At 49.3% G+C, this 20,541-nt stretch overlaps 1 protein-coding gene across 1 annotated transcript in view; it reads right to left on the minus strand.

The window, feature by feature from the left end:
- abca3b (ATP-binding cassette, sub-family A (ABC1), member 3b) overlaps positions 1-20,541 on the minus strand; it is a 95,680-nt gene that overhangs the window by 70,037 nt on the left and 5,102 nt on the right. Inside the window, exons 3-6 of the mRNA XM_068003631.1 lie at positions 17,609-17,739; positions 14,217-14,382; positions 9,380-9,639; positions 3,998-4,114 (exon numbers count right to left, since the gene is read on the minus strand). Coding sequence (XP_067859732.1) covers positions 3,998-4,114; positions 9,380-9,639; positions 14,217-14,382; positions 17,609-17,739 — 674 coding nt within the window. The remainder of the gene's footprint in view (positions 1-3,997; positions 4,115-9,379; positions 9,640-14,216; positions 14,383-17,608; positions 17,740-20,541) is intronic.

A 20,541-nucleotide genomic window follows, 5' to 3' on the forward strand; every position in this document is an offset into this window, starting at 1 on the left:
CCGACACACCCTCCACTCAACCCCATCACCGACACACCCTCCACTGTAACCCCATCACCGACACACCCTCCACTGTAACCCCATCACTACACACCCTCCACTGTAACTCCATCACCGACACACCCTCCACTGTAACCCCATCACTACACACCCTCCACTGTAACCCCATCACCGACAAACCCTCCACTCAACCCCATCACCGACACACCCTCCACTGTAACCCCATCACCGACACACCCTCCACTGTAACCCCATCACCGACAAACCCTCCACTGTAACCCCATCACCGACACACCCTCCACTGTAACCCCATCACCGACACACCCTCCACTGTAACCCCATCACCGACACACCCTCCACTGTAACCCCATCACCGACACACCCTCCACTGTAACCCCATCACCAACACACCCTCCACTGTAACCCCATCACCGACACACCCTCCACTGTAACCCCATCACCGACACACCCTCCACTCAACCCCATCACCGACACACCCTCCACTCAACCCCATCACCGACACACCCTCCACTGTAACCCCATCACCGACACACCCTCCACTGTAACCCCATCACCAACACACCCTCCACTGTAACCCCATCACCGACACACCCTCCACTGTAACCCCATCACCGACACACCCTCCACTGTAACCCCATCACCGACACACCCTCCACTCAACCCCATCACCGACACACCCTCCACTGTAACCCCATCACCGACACACCCTCCACTCAACCCCATCACCGACACACCCTCCACTGTAACCCCATCACCGACACACCCTCCACTGTAACCCCATCACTACACACCCTCCACTGTAACCCCATCACCGACAAACCCTCCACTCAACCTCATCACCGACACACCCTCCACTCAACCCCATCACCGACACACCCTCCACTGTAACCCCATCACCGACACACCCTCCACTCAACCCCATCACCGACACACCCTCCACTGTAACCCCATCACCGACACACCCTCCACTGTAACCCCATCACTACACACCCTCCACTGTAACCCCATCACCAACACACCCTCCACTGTAACCCCATCACCGACACACCCTCCACTGTAACCCCATCACTACACACCCTCCACTGTAACCCCATCACCGACAAACCCTCCACTGTAACCCCATCACTACACACCCTCCACTGTAACCCCATCACCGACAAACCCTCCACTGTAACCCCATCACTACACACCCTCCACTGTAACCCCATCACCGACAAACCCTCCACTGTAACCCCATCACCGACACACCCTCCACTGTAACCCCATCACCGACACACCCTCCACTGTAACCCCATCACCGACACACCCTCCACTGTAACCCCATCACCGACAAACCCTCCACTGTAACCCCATCACCAACACACCCTCCACTGTAACCCCATCACCGACACACCCTCCACTGTAACCCCATCACCGACACACCCTCCACTGTAACCCCATCACCGACACACCCTCCACTGTAACCCCATCACCGACACACCCTCCACTCAACCCCATCACCGACACACCCTCCACTGTAACCCCATCACCGACACACCCTCCACTGTAACCCCATCACCGACACACCCTCCACTGTAACCCCATCACCGACACACCCTCCACTGTAACCCCATCACCGACAAACCCTCCACTCAACCCCATCACCGACACACCCTCCACTGTAACCCCATCACCGACACACCCTCCACTGTAACCCCATCACCGACAAACCCTCCACTGTAACCCCATCACCGACACACCCTCCACTGTAACCCCATCACCGACAAACCCTCCACTCAACCCCATCACCGACACACCCTCCACTGTAACCCCATCACCGACACACCCTCCACTGTAACCCCATCACCGACACACCCTCCACTGTAACCCCATCACCGACAAACCCTCCACTCAACCCCATCACCGACACACCCTCCACTGTAACCCCATCACCGACAAACCCTCCACTGTAACCCCATCACCGACACACCCTCCACTGTAACCCCATCACCGACAAACCCTCCACTCAACCCCATCACCGACACACCCTCCACTGTAACCCCATCACCGACACACCCTCCACTGTAACCCCATCACCGACACACCCTCCACTGTAACCCCATCACCAACACACCCTCCACTGTAACCCCATCACCGACACACCCTCCACTGTAACCCCATCACCGACACACCCTCCACTGTAACCCCATCACCGACACACCCTCCACTGTAACCCCATCACCGACACACCCTCCACTGTAACCCCATCACCGACACACCCTCCACTGTAACCCCATCACCAACACACCCTCCACTGTAACCCCATCACCGACAAACCCTCCACTCAACCCCATCACCGACACACCCTCCACGGTAACCCCATCACTGACACACCCTCCACTGTAACCCCATCACCGACACACCCTCCACTGTAACCCCATCACCGACACACCCTCCACTGTAACCCCATCACCGACACACCCTCCACTCAACCCCATCACCGACACACCCTCCACTGTAACCCCATCACCGACACACCCTCCACTGTAACCCCATCACCGACACACCCTCCACTGTAACCCCATCACCGACACACCCTCCACTGTAACCCCATCACCGACACACCCTCCACTGTAACCCCATCACCAACACACCCTCCACTGTAACCCCATCACTACACACCCTCCACTCAACCCCATCACCGACACACCCTCCACTGTAACCCCATCACCAACACACCCTCCACTGTAACCCCATCACCAACACACCCTCCACTGTAACCCCATCACCGACACACCCTCCACTGTAACCCCATCACCTACACACCCTCCACTGTAACCCCATCACCAACACACCCTCCACTGTAACCCCATCACCGACACACCCTCCACTGTAACCCCATCACCGACACACCCTCCACTGTAACCCCATCACCGACACACCCTCCACTGTAACCCCATCACCGACACACCCTCCACTGTAACCCCATCACTACACTCAAGATCTCGGTCTTGAAAGCTCCAATTGTTCCCTGGCAATGCATAGCCTTTTGGGGGAAGAAAGTTCCAGATTTCTACTCGCCTTTGTGTGAAAAAGTGCTTCCTGATTTCGCCCCTGAATGGCCTCTCTCTAATTTTAAGGTTATGCTACTTGATCTGGATTCCCCACCAGAGGAAATAGTTTCTCTGCATGTACCCTATCAAATCCCTTTAGCATTTTAAACACCCCAATCAAATCAGCCCTCAATCTTCTGTACTCATGGGAATATAAACCCTGGCATGTTACACTCGGACCTTCTTAAGTGAGCCAGGGCCATAACTGTATCTGGACCCATCTATCTTCGGGCTTCCGCTGCTGCTGCTGTGCCCGCCCTGCACCTCCCAGCCTGGGAATCCCTGGCATGTAAGATGTGCTTGGGCAGTAGTTTGTCGCACTGCGTCAATCAGCCAGGCATATCAGTGAAAGAAGGAAGGAAGAGAAAGCCTTGCATTTTTATAGCGCCTTTCACAACCTCTGGACGTCCCATATCGCTTTACAGCCAATTAAATACTTTTGAAGTATAGCCACTGTTGTAATTTAGGGAGTGTGGCACCCAGTTTGTACATAGCAAGCTCCCATAATGACAAGATAATCTGTTTTAGTGACGTTGGTTGAGGGATAAATATCGGCCAGAACACTGGGGAGACCTCCTTTGCTCTTCTTCGAAATAGTGCTGGGAGACCTTTTACATCCACCAGAAAGGGCAGACGGGACCTCAATTTAACGTCTCATCCGAAAGCCGGCACCTCCGACAGTGCAGCACTCCCTCAGTACGGCACTGGTGTCTGCCTAGGTTTTGTGTTGAAGTGCTTGGAGTGGGGGCTTGAACCCCCGACCTTTCGACTTAGTGGCGAGAGTGCGACCCACTGAGTCACGGCTGGCCGGTGTGACGCGAGCAGCCCAGAGGGGGTGTGAAAATGGGCAAACCGTAAACTGAGGGCATTAAATAAACACGTACCTTCACACAAAACAGCAGAGTCATGAAGAATACGGAAATGAACATGTAAAGGAAGAACTTGGTGAACCAAGCTAACCAATGAAGCCAGTTGTTGAGTCCCATCATCTTCATGTACTCCTGCGAAAACAAAACAAGGCCAAAGGCCAACAGAGCCAACCGTGGGTCACACTAAGTACCAAACATCCAGCAACATTTAGGCCAACTTTCCCCCTTTCTTCCCCTCCTCGCCTGAAAACACTGACTCTTGCCGGGGTCCACTCTCTGCTACTTTACACACACACACACACACGCGCTCACACACGCGCACACAGGCGCGCGCGCACACACACGCGCACACACACGCGCGCTCACACGCACGCACACACGCACGCACACACGCACGCACACACGCGCTCACACACGCGCTCACACACACGCGCGCTCACACACACGCGCGCTCACACACACGCGCGCTCACACGCACGCACGCACGCACGCACGCACACACACAGGCACACACACGCGCACGCACACACGCACGCGCACACACACGCCCGCACACACACACGCGCGCACGCACACACGCGCGCACGCACACACGCACGCACACACGCACGCACGCACACACGCACGCACACACACACGCGCGCACACACGCGCACGCGCACGCACACACACGCGCACACGCACACACGCGCGCTCACGCACACACGCGCGCACACACACGCGCGCACACACACGCGCACAGACACGCGCACAGACACGCGCACAGACACACACGCGCACACACACGCACACACACACGCACACAAGCACGCAAGCACACGCGCACGCACACGCATGCTCACACACACGCTCACACACACGCACACGCGCGCGCACGCACACGCGCTCACACACACGCTCGCACACACACGCACGCGCTCGCACACACACGCGCTCGCACACACACGCACGCGCTCACACACACACGTATTTATATAGCACCTTTAACATAATAAACCGTCCCAAGGCGCTTCACAGTATTATCAAACAATACCAAGCCACATAAGGAGGTATTAAGAACAAAAGCTTGGTCAACGAGGTAGGTTTTAAGGAGCATCTTAAAGGAGGAGAGAGAGGCGGAGAGGTTTAGGCAGGGAATTCCAGAGTTTGGGGCCAAGGCAGCTGAAGGCACGGCCGCCAATGGTGGAGCAACGAAAATTAGGGATGCACCAGAGGCCAGAATTGGAGGAGCGCAGAGATCTCGGAGGATTGTAGGGCTGGAGGAGGTTACAGAGATAGGGAGGGGCGAGGGCCATGGAGGGATTTAAACACAAGGCTGAGAATTTTAAAATCGAAGAGTTCCCACACCGGGTGCTAATGTAAGTCAGTGCGCACAGGGGGTGACGGGTGAACAGGACGTGGTGTGAGTTAGGATACGGGCAGCAGAGTTTTGGATGAGCTCAAGTTTATGGAGGGTGGAAGATGGGAGGCCGGCCAGGAGAGCATTGGAATAGTCGAGTCTATAGGTAACAAAGGCATGGATGAGGGTTTCAGCAGCAGATGAGCTGAGATGGGGGTGGAGACGGGTGATGTTACGGAGGTGGAAGTAGGCAGTCTTGGTGATGGAGTGGATATGTGGTCGGAAGCTCATCTCAGGGTTAAATAGGACGCCAAGGTTGTGAACGGTCTGGTTCAGCCTCAGACAGTGGCCAGGGAAAGGGATGGAGTCGGTGACGAGGGAACGGAGTTTGTGGTGGGGACTGAAGACAATGGCTTCAGTCTTCCCAATATTTAGTTGGAGGAAAGTTTTGCTCATCCAGTACTGGATGTCGGATAAGCAGTGTGGCAAATGGGAGACAGTGGAGGGGTTGAGGGAGGTGGTGGTGAGGTAGAGCTGGGTGTCGTCAGTGTACTTGTGGAACCTGACATTGTGTTTTCAGATGAAGTCACCGAGGGGCAGCCTGTAGATGAGAAATAGGAGGGGCCGAGGATAGATCCTTGGGGGACTCCAGAGGTAACGGTGTGGGAGTGGGAAGAGAAGCCATTGCAGGAGATTCTCTGGCTGCGATTGGATGGATAAGAATGGAACCAGGCGAGTGCAGTCCCACCCAGCTGGACGATGGAGCAGAGGCATTGGAGGAGGATGGTGTGGTCAACCGTGTCAAAGGCTGGAGACAGGTCGAGAAGGATGAGGAGGGAGAGTTTACCATCGTCACAGTCACAGAGGATGTCATTTGTGACTTTGATAAGGGCCGTTTCACTACTGTGGTAGGGGCGGAAACCTGATTGGAGGGATTCAAACATGGAGTTGAGGGAAAGATGGGCACAGATTGGGGAAGCGACAACATGTTCAAGGACTTTGGAGGGAAGGGAGGTTGGAGCTGTGGCGGTAGTTTGCAAGAACAGAGGGGTCAAGGGTGGGTTTTTTGAGGAGGGTGATGACGGCAGATTTGAAGGGGAGGGGGACAGTACCTGAGGAGAGGGAACCGTTAACAATATCAGCTAACATGGGGGCCAGGAAGTGAAGTTGAGTGGTCAGCGGTTTGGTGGGAATAGGGTCGAGGGTACAGAAGATAAGATGAGCTCGGAGAGGGCGCAAGGGGAGATAGGAGAGAAACTGGAGAAAGATGCGAGTTCAGGGCTAGGGCAGCGGGGAACCGTACGGGAAGTTTGGCTCAGTGGGCTAAGGGAAGGGAGGGAAGTGACAGAGACAGCTGAACAGATGGTCTCAATCTTTGTGTCAAAAATATCCACATGCTCCTCGCGCTTGCTGTTGGAGGTGAGGATGGAGGAGGCGGGGAGAGGCGTTTAAGAAGACGGTTTGTAGTGGAGAAGACAAGCCGGGGGTCATCTTTGCATTCCAGGATCATCCTGGAATAGTGAGCAGTTTTGGCAGAGGAGAGCAGGACCCGATAGTGCTTTATGTGATCCAGCCAGATCCGGTGATGAATGGCTAAACCAGTTGTCTACCATAAACATTCAAGACTGCATCCCTTGGACTTAAGGGTCCGGAGATGAGGGCCGTACCAGGGGGAACGATCAGGGTGAGAGAGGGTAATGGTTTTAATGGGGACAAGGCCATCAAAGGTGGAGGTGAGGGTGTGATTGTGCAGATTGGTAGCTGCAGAAATGTCATGGTGAATGGAGGGCCAAAGGCTAGAGAGTTGGGAATTTGAAAGTGCCGTTGTAAGTGACCTGGGAGAGAATTTTTTCCAGGGGTGGACACAGAGGGAAGTGGGGTTGGGAGGGGGAAGTGGGTGGAGAGGGATACAAGGAAGTGATCAGAGATGGCCTTATCCGTGATGACACGATAGGAGTAGAGAGGCCACGTGAGATGGCAAGGTGGAGGGAGTGGTGTGAATATGGGTAGGGGTGTTTATATGGAGGGAGAGATTAAGGGAGGATAGGAGGGCAGTGAACTCAGAGGAGAGAGAGCATGATGAGTTGATGAGTTGAGGTGGAGGTTGAAATCACCGAGGGTGAGAAGTCGCTCAGTGCAGAGGCTGAGGGAGGAAAGCAGTGAAGATATCGCGGGGGGGAAACTTGGTGTGATGCTTGGGTGGGCGGTGGAGAATGAGGATTTTAAAAGGAGAGGTGAGCGGGGTGGATCAAGATGAGATGCTCAAAGGAGAAGGTGCCAGAGGAGCAGGGGGATAGAGCAAGGTGAGATTTGATGATAAGGGCCACACCATCAGCACGGCGGTCTGGGCGGGGCAAGTGGTGGAAGATATAGCCGGGCGGGGAGGCTTCATTAAGGGGGAAGGCGTCATCACCAGTCAGCCAGGTTTCCGTGAAGACCATGAAGTCGATGTAATCGTCCACAATAAGCTCATGGATGGCCAGGGCCTTGTTCACAAGTGAACAGACATTCTGGAGAGAGATGCGGAGAGGGGCGGTGATAACTGAACTGCTGGCAGAGTCCACAGGGTCAGTGCTGGGAGAGGTGAGTGGGAACAGAAGGAGAGTTGCAAGATTAGCTCCCAGCAGACACTCTGGGGGGGGTGGGGGGACAGGTTGGTGAGAGAGTAGGATGGGGCAGTTGGGGTCGCTGTTTGTAAGGAGGCAGTGACGAGTGTCTCGATGGGCCCTTCGGAAGTTGTCAAGAGAGGCACAGAGGGAAGCTACAGGCTTATCTAAGAGGGAGTCAAGCCTGGGACGGTGGCAGGAGAGTAGGAAGCTCGAGGAATGCTGAAGGGTTGGGGTAGGGGGCAGAGTACTCGAGAGGGGAGAAATCAAAGGATGTATGACGACAGGAGAGAAGGGCCGAGGAGGGGGAAAGAGAAAAGAAGAAAAAGGGGGAAATGGAAGTGATGGTCTCGGGTCCGGAGCGGCAGCAAAAACGCCCACGTGAACGGACACAGGGTAACTCAAGTTACATAGTCGTGGTTACATAGCAAGACTGGGAGAGATATGACCTGGTAATAAAAAGAGGGAAGAGAGAGAAGAGAGGAGACAATAGGAGGGAGTCCAGAGTTAAAGTCAAAGGTCCTGTGGTGTAGATAGGATGGAGTCAGCCTGGAGCATTGACAAACTGATGTCGAGGTTCGGAGACAGGTGTGGAGGGTGGGTGAGTCCGGAAGCTATTTGAAGGGGAGAGTATCGGAGGATGCACTGCTGGAGGGATTTCCGTGGGAGTGAAGAGCCAGGAGGTGACTCACCTCCTGACTCCCCAAAGCCTTTCCACCATCTACAAGGCACAAGTCAGGAGTGTGATGGAATACTCTCCACTTGCCTGGATGAGTGCAGCTCCAACAACACTCAAGAAGCTCGACACCATCCAGGACAAAGCAGCCCGCTTGATTGGCACCCCATCCACCACCCTAAACATTCAGTCCCTTCACCACCAGCGCACTGTGGCTGCAGTGTGTACCATCCACAGGATGCACTGCAGCAACTCGCCAAGGCTTCTTCGACAGCACCTCCCAAATCCGCACGTTCCCATCCAAATCACACACCATCCCGACTTGGAAATATATCGCCGTTCCTTCATCGTCGCTGGGTCAAAATCCTGGAACTCCCTTCCTAACAGCACTGTGGGAGAACCTTCACCACACGGACTGCAGCGGTTCAAGAAGGCGGCTCACCACCACCTTCTCAAGGGTAATTAGGGATGGGCAATAAATGCTGGCCTCACCAGCGACGCCCACATCCCATGAATGAATATAAAAGTGTGCAGAATCGATCCCGCTGCAGTAAAACGGTGGCGAAGTTGGAAGTCACTGTAAGATACAGAAGCGGCGCAGAAATGGACTACGGCCCAGGAGAATTAATTTTTGGCCAGGAACCAGACCGTAGCAAAATAAAGCTGAGAAACCAGCGCACGCACACACATGCACGACCGTACATGAGCACACATACATACGTACATGCACGCACATACGTACATGCACGCACATGTACACACACAATGCATCTTACCTTCAGCTTTGTTTCCTTCTCCAGTACAATTGCTTTGGTGACGTTGAGTGCCATGTAGGTGAAGCTCAGCATGATCAGCAGTGAAAGCTGCGTTTGAATTGCCGTAATGAAGACGTCATCGATGTAGGGGGGGAAAGGGAACCGCAGCATTTCTACCGAAACCAACTTAAGCAGGTTGGCTGCTTTCCTACTGGCGTGGTACGTGATAATGGCTTTGTCTGTCGCTAGCTGTGTCGCCAGGAACCCTTCACGGTAATAGCCTTAGAAAAACCGAAGCACACGAATACAGTGCATAAACTACACCCCAACATTAGATAACTTAATCACTGAACAATGGGAGGCCCTCAAGGAGCAGTTGTTTCAGGTAAAGAGCAGACACATCCCTACGAGGGGGAAAGGAAGGGCATCCAAAGCTCGAGCTCCCTGGATGACTAAAGATGTAGAGATTAAAATGAAACAGGAAAAGGAGGCTTATGATAAGTGTAAGGTTCATAATACAGTGGAGAACCAGGCTGAATACAGAAAGTACAGAGGAGATCGAAAAAAGGGAAAAAGAGCAGCAAAGTGAGAGTATGAGAATAGATTAGTGGCGAATATAAAAGGGAACCCAAAAGTCTTTTATAAACATATAAATAGTCAAAGGATAGTCAAAGGAAGGGTGGGGCCGATTAGTGACAAAAAAGGAGATCTTCTTGTGGAGGCAGAGGGCATGGCTGAGGTACTAAATGAATACTTCACATCGGTCTTCACTAGAGAAGAGGGTGCTCTTAATGTACAGTAAAGGAGGAGGTAGTAGCAATATTGGATAGGATAAAAATAGATAAAGAGGAGGTACTTAAAAGGTTGGCAGTACTCAAAGTAGAAAAGTCTCCCGGTCCAGATGGGATGCATCCTAGGTTACTGAGGGGAGTAAGGGTCGAAACTGCGGAGGCTCTGGCCACAATCTTCCAATCCTCCTTAGATATGGGAACGGTGCCAGAGGACTGGAGGATTGGAAATGTTACACCCCTGCTCAAAAACAGGGGAGAGGGATAAACCCGGCAATTACAGGCCAGTCAGTCTAACGTCGCTGTTGGGGAAACTTTTAGAGACAATAATCTGGGACAAAATTAATTGGCACTTGGAAAAGTCTGGGCTAATAAATGAAAGTCAGCACGGATTTGTTAAACGAAAATCATGTTTGACTAACTTGATTGAGTTCTTTGATGAAGTAACGGAGAGGGTTGATGAGGGTAGTGCGGTTGATGTTGTGTATATGGACTTTCAAAAGGCATTTGATAAAGTATCACATAATAGACTTGTTAGCAAAATTAAAGCCCATGGGATTAAAGGGACAGTGGCAGTGTGGATACAAAATTGGCTAAAGGACAGAAAGCAGAGAGTAGTGGTGAACGGTTGTTTTTCAGACTGGAGGGAAGTTTACAGTGGTGTTCCCCGGGGGTCAGTATTAGGACTATTGCTCTTTCTGATATACATTAATTACTTGGGCATAGAGGGTATAATTTCAAAGTTTGCAGATGACACGAGACTCAGAAATGTAGTAAACAATGTGGAGGATAGTAACAGACTTTTGGAGGACATAGACAGACTGGTGAAATGGCAGATGAAATGTAATGCAGAGAAGTGTGAAGTGATACATTTTGATAGGAAGAATGAGGAGAGGCAAAATAAACCAAATGGTACAATTTTAAAGGGGGTGCAGGAACAGAGAGACCTGGGGGTGTATGTACACAAATCTTTGAAGGTGGCAGGGCAAGTTGAGAAGGCTGTTAAAAACACATATGGGATCCTGGGCTTTATAAATAGAGGCATAGAGTACAAAAGCAAGAAAGTTATGCTAAACCTTTATAAAACACTGGTTAGGCCCCAGCTGGAGTTTTGTGTTCAATTCTGGGCACCACACTTTAGGAAGGATGTGAAGGCCTTAGAGAGGGTGCAGGAGAGATTTACTAGAATGGAAACAGGGATGAGGGACTTCAGTTATGTGGAGAGACTGGAGAAGCTGGGATTGTTCTCCTTAAACAGTGAGGTTAAGAGGAGATTTGATCGAGGTGTTCAAAATCATGTACGGTTTTGAAAGAGTAAATAAGGAGAAACTGTATCCAATGGCAGAAGGGTCGGTAACCAGAGGACACAGATTTAAGGAGATCGGCAAAAGAGCCAGAGGCGACATGAGGAAACATTTCTTCACACAGCGAGTTGTTATGATCTGGAATGCACTGCCTGAAAGGGCGGTGGAAGCAGATTCAATAATAATTTTCAAAAGGGAATTGGATAAATACTCGAAGGGAAAAATTTACAGGGCTATGGGGAAAGAGCAGGGGAGTGGGACTAATTGGATAGCTCTTTCAAGGAGCCGGCATAGGCAAGACGGGCCGAATGGCCTTCCTCTGTGCTGTGCCTACTATGATACTATGAATATTCTGTTTCCTTCTGGAAATTACAGCTTTACCAGAACACAGTAATGACTCATTACGTTCATACTATAGTATGGACAGTCACTGTTATGACTCATTATTTTAATACTACTGCAGTAAATAGTTAAAGTAAAAGTATACCAGTGCTGCCCAATGTTAGCTGCTAGCTGTATGTGGCTAATGGGAATCCAGATGCAGCTAATAGCATTTCTGATTAGTAAATAAAAAATGAGTACTAGGCACTGTCATTGGGCATGTGATCTCAATACGCATATTCACACGCTGTATGCATGTTAACTTTAACCTTTTTGAGCGTTTGCTGGTAAAATGGTAAGATGAAGAGAGTGTTTTTTGATTGTTGTGGCTGGCTTACTTCCTTAGTTACTGAATGGTGGGAGAAGTTAAGTAAATATACATGTGAAGTTCATTTACCTGTATTGTGTGAGTGCATGTAAGGTGTTTTTGACTAAAATTAATGCATGTGGGTGTCAGCCGTGGCTCAGTGGGTAACACTCTCACCTCTGAGTCAGAAAGTTGTGGGTTCAAGTCCCAGTCCAGACGTTAAACCGAGGCCCTGTCTACCCTCTCAGGTGGATGTAAAAGATCCCAGCGCACTATTTTGAAGAAGAGCAGGGGAGTTCTCCCCGTTGTCCTGGCCAATATTTAGCCCTCAACCAACATCACTAAAAACAGATTATCTGGTTATTATCATATTGTTGTTTGTGGGATCTTGCTGTGCACAAATTGGCTGCCATGTTTCCAACATTACAACAGTGACTACACTTCAAAAGTACTTAATTGGCTGTAAAGTGCTTTGGGACGTCCTGAGGTTGTGAAAGGCTCGATAGAAATGCCAGTCTTTTATGTGGCTAAAACAGTGTCGCTATTGACACACCTGTGACTAGTGAGCAATTTCTATTGGACAGCACTGGGCTACAGTGAGTCACTATAACAACTTGTTACTTTAATACTGCATATAAATGACCAATCCCAGCTTCTCCAGTATTTACCAGGGATGAACCCTTAGATTAATTCACACTGTCATTCCCATATTTCACATTTCCAAATTTACTCAAAGTGTCCCATGGGAGATGAATCCCCACTGCTTCCCGTGCTCCCGACCACATGTAAACCCATTCGGAGTCATGGAAAATGACCAATAAAAAACGCAAACTACCGATGGGAGAAGAAAAATGTTTTATTCCACACGCAAATAACTCGAGTTTGCTTCTGAGCTGGGAGTCACTGTTGGAATGTTTTCAGCACACGAGCACTTCCAGACTAATTCCCGAGAGCTCATTGTGCTTCACACTGAAAAAGACTTTAAATATACCCGACATCTCAGGTATTGTAGCCTGATGTAACTCATCATCTTGCCAACCTATCTAATCTCACAGAACAGGTGTAACCCTGCGAGCATTGTGTGGAGCCCAGTGACGCTGAATTCTGGTGACATTTATAAATGGCATTTGAGCCAGTTAGATTTACTAACATTTTTCACATATTCCTTATTTTTTACGGTGTTAATAATCCTGTTATCATAGGCGTAAATAAATTGATGTTAGCTCAAGTTTCTCTATCTGCTCCTGACTTTGTTTTTGTTAACTCTGGCAACAGAGACACTTCGGCCCCGATTTTAACTCCCTCGCCCGGCAGAAACTGGACGGGGGGCGGGGCAGTAAAAATGAGGGCAGTCACATCCCCCCCTCTGATCCCGCTATCTTCTCGCCGTGTCCCGATGTTAACCTGCGCTTTTGAGCGGGCGAGCAGGACAGCCGCAGGAAGGCAGCGGGATTCTTCTTTAAATATGCAGATCAGGTCTGATGATGTCCAACCTTAGTGCGAGGACTGATTGGGAGAGGGGCAGTGGTTTCCATCGCTGGAGTCTGGTGTCTGTCTTACCAATCTCAGTCTGAAATGCCAAGACGGATTTGATGGCACCATAAATAGAAATTGTGGCCATCAGTGACTGAGCATGTCCTGGAGCACTTAACACAATGGTTAAAACCAGAGAGAACTCAACATCGTCCTTGTGGATCAAACTCTTGCCAACAGGAAGAATTATGTGCAACAGCTGGACAAACATCACGCAAAACAAGTGCCAGGTACTAAGCAGAACTTGCATAACAAGAGATAACAGGAGTGCCATTGCCAACAGGGAACTAAGCAGATACAGCGTCTCAGGGCAACAAGTGGCTTGTAGCTCACATCAAAGAATCTTAACTCCCACTGCCAAGAAGCACTGCTCACTCTCCCTAGAATGAAGAAATGTACATTTCTCTCCCATCCTACCCCAAAATAAATTGCAATGGATGCCATTAGGACACGGGACAGGGGTGTCCAGATGTCAAGTTCGCCGTCCACCTGACCTGCTCACCTGTACGAGTGAAGCTGTAGAAGGGTCAGCACTGTTAGCTCACCTGGAATGCCTCCGTCCTTGAAGTACTGCTCGCGAGGCCCAGGTACCTGGAACAGTGGGAAAAGGAACTGAGTCTGCCAGTCGCGATTGATGTTTGGATCGAGTGAACTTAGTGGCGTAAGGGGTGCGTTCCGAGGACTGTATTTGAACCTCAGGTGGTAGTTTACCTAAAGAGAGAAAATCAACAATTACCAGCCATAGTTCTGGCTAACATTCCCTCAATCAACATCACCAAAAACAGATTCACTGGCCAAACTCCTCATATAAGGATCTCATTAATTTGTATCTAGCTCCACTTGCTGATCCTGATTTAGAACTGACAACAACGCGCAGAACAGCTCTTTCCAAATCTTTAGGCCCAAAAAATTGAAACAGGACAAACTACGAGCAAGAAAGAGGGGCACAAATAGGACAGACTGCCTGGGCCGCACGGTTTGAACACCCTTATCTAAACAAATGCGCGGCTACAGCAGAGAAACAATTTGGGTGATGGATTAGTGGAGCTCATTTAGATTTGTATTATTGGCTTGGTTACACTATTACATCCTGGTATACCTATTAGACCCCAATATAGTGGATAACCAATTGAGAACAGTGGAGGTGAGAATGCACGGTTCCAATGGGACCAGGCGTTGCTCGCCATTTGTTTGTGCTCTGTGATATTTTGGGTTGTCCGTGTGCCCAGCAATCTGGCCAACTCCAGTACAACCTCCCATGGCTGCATACAACTCAACTGGATGGAGGAGAAGTTTATGGAGGCAGGCTGCCAGTGTGCCCTGCACCGTAACCCTCCCAGAGTCACCCAATACCACCCCGGCTTTCACAAACAGAAGTTATGGCCGGTACCATCACAAACAGCACTTCATTCTAGAATGAAGTTGCAGTCCCAGTTCTCAGTCTAGTGAGGAACACTGATCTGGGCCCCAGTTCTGTCTAGTGAGGAACACTGATCTGGGCCCCAGTTCTGTCTAGTGAGGAACACTGATCTGGGCCCCAGTTCTGTCTAGTGAGGAACACTGATCTGGGCCCCAGTTCTCAGTCTAGTGAGGTACACTGATCTGGGCCCCAGTTCTCAGTCTAGTGAGGAACACTGATCTGGGCCCCAGTTCCCAGTCTAGTGAGGAACACTGATCTGGGCCCCAGTTCCCAGTCTAGTGAGGAACACTGATCTGGGCCCCAGTTCTCAGTCTAGTGAGGAACACTGATCTGGGCCCTTGTTCTCAGTCTAGTGAGGAACACTGATCTGGGCCCCAGTTCTCAGTCTATTGAGGAACACTGATCTGGGCCCTAGTTCTCAGTCTATTGAGGAACATCGATTTGGGCCCCACGGCCCCAGTTCTCAGTCTATTGAGGAATACTGATCTGGGCCCCAGTTCTCAGTCTAGTGAGGAACACTGATCTGGGCCCCAGTTCCCAGTCTAGTGAGGAACACTGATCTGGGCCCCAGTTCCCAGTCTAGTGAGGAACACTGATCTGGGCCCCAGTTCTCAGTCTAGTGAGGAACACTGATCTGGGCCCTTGTTCTCAGTCTAGTGAGGAACACTGATCTGGGCCCCAGTTCTCAGTCTATTGAGGAACACTGATCTGGGCCCTAGTTCTCAGTCTATTGAGGAACATCGATTTGGGCCCCACGGCCCCAGTTCTCAGTCTATTGAGGAATACTGATCTGGGCCCCAGTTCCCAGTCTAGTGAGGAACACTGATCTGGGCCCCAGTTCTCAGTCTAGTGAGGAACACTGATCTTGGCCCTAGTTCTCAGTCTAGTGAGGAACACTGATCTGGGCCCCAGTTCCCAGTCTAGTGAGGAACACTGATCTGGGCCCCAGTTCCCAGTCTAGTGAGGAACACTGATCTGGGCCCCAGTTCTCAGTCTAGTGAGGAACACTGATCTTGGCCCTAGTTCTCAGTCTAGTGAGGAACACTGATCTGGGCCCCAGTTCTCAGTCTAGTGAGGAACACTGATCTGGGCCCCAGTTCTCAGTCTAGTGAGGAACACTGATCTGGGCCCCAGTTCCCAGTCTAGTGAGGAACACTGATCTGGGCCCCAGTTCTCAGTCTAGTGAGGAACACTGATCTGGGCCCCAGTTCCCAGTCTAGTGAGGAACACTGATCTGGGCCCCAGTTCTCAGTCTAGTGAGGAACACTGATCTTGGCCCTAGTTCTCAGTCTAGTGAGGAACACTGATCTGGGCCCCAGTTCTCAGTCTAGTGAGGAACACTGATCTGGGCCCCACGGCCCCAGTTCTCAGTACTGCGCTGGCTCCTGTTCGTTATTGTTCAACTATGTGCAAGAGAACAAAGGGCAAAATAACTAATGATCCAACAATTCTTTGTTATAACAATAACCTCAGGGGATCTCAAATTATGGCAAATAAGAGCTGATCGCTGGCAATCTCCAAAAGGCACTAATGAATGTTCCAGAGTTGTTGACGGCGTCAAAGTGGTTTAAGTAACAAGACAATTAAACCATTATTATTTGGAATTCCTATTCAGCAACACCGCCAGTGATGGGAGATGAAGCACTACAGGGCTCACTTCAACATACACACATTAGTATGTCCTTTCCCCATTGTGACAAGAACTGTAGGTGATTAGCAGAATGTGGGTTAATAGGATGACAACAAGCAATTCATAGAGAATGCTGGTCCCACACTCCAGGATTTAATCACATTACACAACACACTACATCCAACACAAGCTCCTTCTGAAAACCGGAGTGTAAGAGGCCGCCGGACAGCATCTCCTTCCTCAGGCAGGAAGAGTTTCACATTCATCAATTCCTAACATCTGCTGCAGGAACTGAGAGGACGAACGTGAGTTCCTTCAGTAACAAACCACTTACATCAAAATAGAAAACAAAAAGTTCACTAAACGTTTAGCAATTAAAGGAAAGCTTCCAAAATATATGGAGCACAAAGGCATAGAGAGTGAGAGAGTGGAGGACTCCACACGAGCGCTCGGCAAACCTCACCTTCCCACCTCCAGTCACAAAAGAAAGAAACTTGCATTTATAGGAAGATAGGAACAGGAGTAGGCCATTCAGCCCCTCGAGCCTGTTCCGTCATTCAATGAGATCATGTTTGATCTGTGAACTAACTCCATATACCCGCCGTAGGCCCATATCCCTTAATACCTTTGGTTAACAAAAATCTATCAATCTCAGATTTAAAATTAACAATTGAGCTGGCATCAACTGCCATTTGCGGAAGAGAGTTCCAAACTTCTACCACCCTTTGCGTGTAGTACTGTTTCCGAACTTCACCCCTGAAAGCCCTGGCTCTAATTTTTTAGGCCAAGTCTCCTAGTCCTAGACTCCCCAACCAGCAGAAATAGTTTCTCTCTATCTACCCTATCAGTTCCCCTTAATATATTTATTCTCACTATATAGCACGTACCTGCAGTGGTAAAGGCTCCTCATTATGCTTAAAGTCATGGTCGATTACAAGGGCTACCAGCACATCCTCTACCGACTTGTTTTCCGATGCTATAAATTCATCAAACTGAGCTTCTGTTTGGAAACCTACAACTGAAAAGCAAAGAAGACTTCTGTAATCCATGGTTTGGGTGACAATGGGTATTGCCGCCTGGTGCTAATGATATTGGACCAGCAACCCAGCGGTCGTGAGTTCAAATCCCACTATTGCAAGTTGTAAAATAATCATGAAACCTGCTAGATTGTCATAAAAACCCTACTGGTTCACTAACATCGACCAATACCAGGTCTGCCTACACGTGATTCCAATCCCACATTATGTGGTCAACTCTTAATGCTCCCAGGGCAGCTAAGGATGGACAATAAATGCTCCTAGGGACAAATAAAAAATGGTGTATATGGGGTTCATGGATAATGCTTATCTCAACCATTCTAACCTTTTAAATGAGGCCATAGAATGGTTAACCACTCCAGGTGATATACTTTTCTTTAACCCATCTAATATGAAGTGCAGTTGGTAGAGAATTTCTGGAGGAACAGGTTTAGCTCACATGCATTAATATTACACAGAGAAATCGCAGGGTATGGCACACATGCACTATTGTTAGAGTAGAATCATAGAATGGCCTCCTTCTGTGCTATAACCATTTGGCCCATCGTGTCTGTGACGGCTCTTTGTAAGAGCAATCCAGGTAATCTCTTTCCCCGAAGTCCTGCAAATTTATTCCCTTCAAGTGTTTATCCGATTCCTTTTTGAAAGCCACAATTGAATCTGCTTCCACCGCCCTTTCAGGCAGCGCATTCCAGATCATAACCACTCGCTGTGTAAAAATGTTTTTCCTCATGTCGTCTTTGGTTCTTTTGCCAATCACCTTAAATCTGTGTCCTCTGGTTCTCAACCCTTCCGCCAATGAGAACAATGTCCCTTTATTTACTTTACCTGAACCCTTCATGATTTTGAACACTTCTATCAAATCTCCTTTCAACTTTCTATGCTCTAAGAACAATCCCAGCTTCTCCAGTCTCTCCACGTAACGAAAGTTCCTCATTCCTGGAACCATTCTAGTAAATCTTTTCTGCACCCTCTCTAAGGCCTTCACATCCTTCCTAAAGTGCGGTGCCCAGAATTGGACACAATATTCCAGTTGTGGCTGAACCAGTGTTTTATAAAGATTCAACATAACTTCCTTGCTTTTGTACTCTATGCCTCTATTTATAAAGCCCAGGATCCTGTATGCTTTTTTAACCGCTTTCTCAACCTGTCCTGCCACCTTCAACGATTTGTGCACATACACCCCCAGATCTCTCTGTTCCTGCATCCCCTTTAAAATTGTACCATTTAGTTTATATTGCCTCTCCTCATTCTTCCCGCTAAAGTGTATCACTACGCACTTCTCTGCGTTAAATTTCATCTGCCACGTGTCCGCCCATGCCACCAGCCTGTCTATATCCTCTTGAAGTCTATCACTATCCTCCTCACTGTTTACTACCCTTCCAAGTTTTGTCTCATCTGCAAATTTTGAAATTGTGCCCTGTACACCCAAGTCCAAGTCATTAATATATATCAAAAAAAGCAGTGGTCCCAGTACCGACCCCTGGGGAACACCACTGTACACCTCCCTCCAATCCAAAAAACAACCATTCATCACTACTCTCTGCTTCCTGTCACTTAGCCAATTTTGTATCCATGCTGCTACTGCCCCTTTTATTCCATGGGCTTCAATCTTGATGACAAGCCTATCATGTGGCACTTTATCAAACACCTTTTGAAAGTCCATATACACCACATTGCCCTCATCAACTCTCTCTGTTATCTCATCAAAAAACTCAAATCAAGTTAGTTAAACACGATTTGCCTTTAACAAATCCATGCTGGCTTTCGTTTATTAATCCCCACTTGTCCAAGTGACTATTAATTTTGTCCTGGATTATCGTTTTCTAAAAGTTTCCTCACCAGCGAGGTTAAACTGACTGGTCTATTGTTGCTGGGTTTATCCTTACACCCTTTTTTGAACAAGGGTGTAACATTTGCAATTCTCCAGTCCTCTGGCACCACCCCCATATCTAAGGAGGATTGGAAGATTATGGCCAGTACCTCCGCAATTTCCACCCTTACTTCCCTCAGCAACCTAGGATGGATCCCATCCGGACCAGGTGACTTATCTACTTTAAGTACAGCCGGCCTTTCTAGTACCTCCTCTATTAACTTTTAGCCCATCCAGTATCTCAACTACCTCCTCTTTCACTATGGCCTTGGTAAAGACAGATGCAAAATACTCATTTATTACTTCAGCCATGCCCTCTGCCTCCATACGTAGATCATCTTTTTGGTCCCTAATCGGCCCCACCCCTCCTCTTACTACCTGTTTATTATTTATTTGCCTATAGAACACTTTTGGATTCCCTTTCATGTTTGCCGCCAGTCTATTCTCATACTCTCTCTTTTTGCCCCTCTTATTTCCTTTTTCACTTCCCCTCTGAACTTTCTGTATTCTGCCTGGTTCTCACTTGTGTTATCGATCTGACATCTGTCATACGCCCCTTTTTCCTGCTTCTTCTTACTCTCTGTCTCTTTCGTCATCCAGGGAGCTCTGGCTTTAGTTGCCCTACCTTTCCCCCTCGTGGGAATGGGCCTAGACTGTACCTGAACCATCTCCTCTTTAAAGGCCGCCCATTGTTCAATTACAGTTTTGCCTGCCAATCTTTGATTCCAATTTACCCGGGCCAGATCAGTTCTCAACCCACTGAAATTGGCCCTCCTCCAATTAAGTATTTTTACTCGAGATTGCTCTTTGTCCTTTTCCATAGCTAATCTAAATCTTATGATACTATGATCACTGTTCATTAAATGTTCCCCCACTGACACTTGCTCCATTTGACCCACCTCATTTCCTA

The sequence above is a fragment of the Heptranchias perlo genome, chromosome 22, assembly GCF_035084215.1.
Source record: "Heptranchias perlo isolate sHepPer1 chromosome 22, sHepPer1.hap1, whole genome shotgun sequence".
In the NCBI taxonomy this organism is placed as follows: Eukaryota; Metazoa; Chordata; class Chondrichthyes; order Hexanchiformes; family Hexanchidae; genus Heptranchias; species Heptranchias perlo.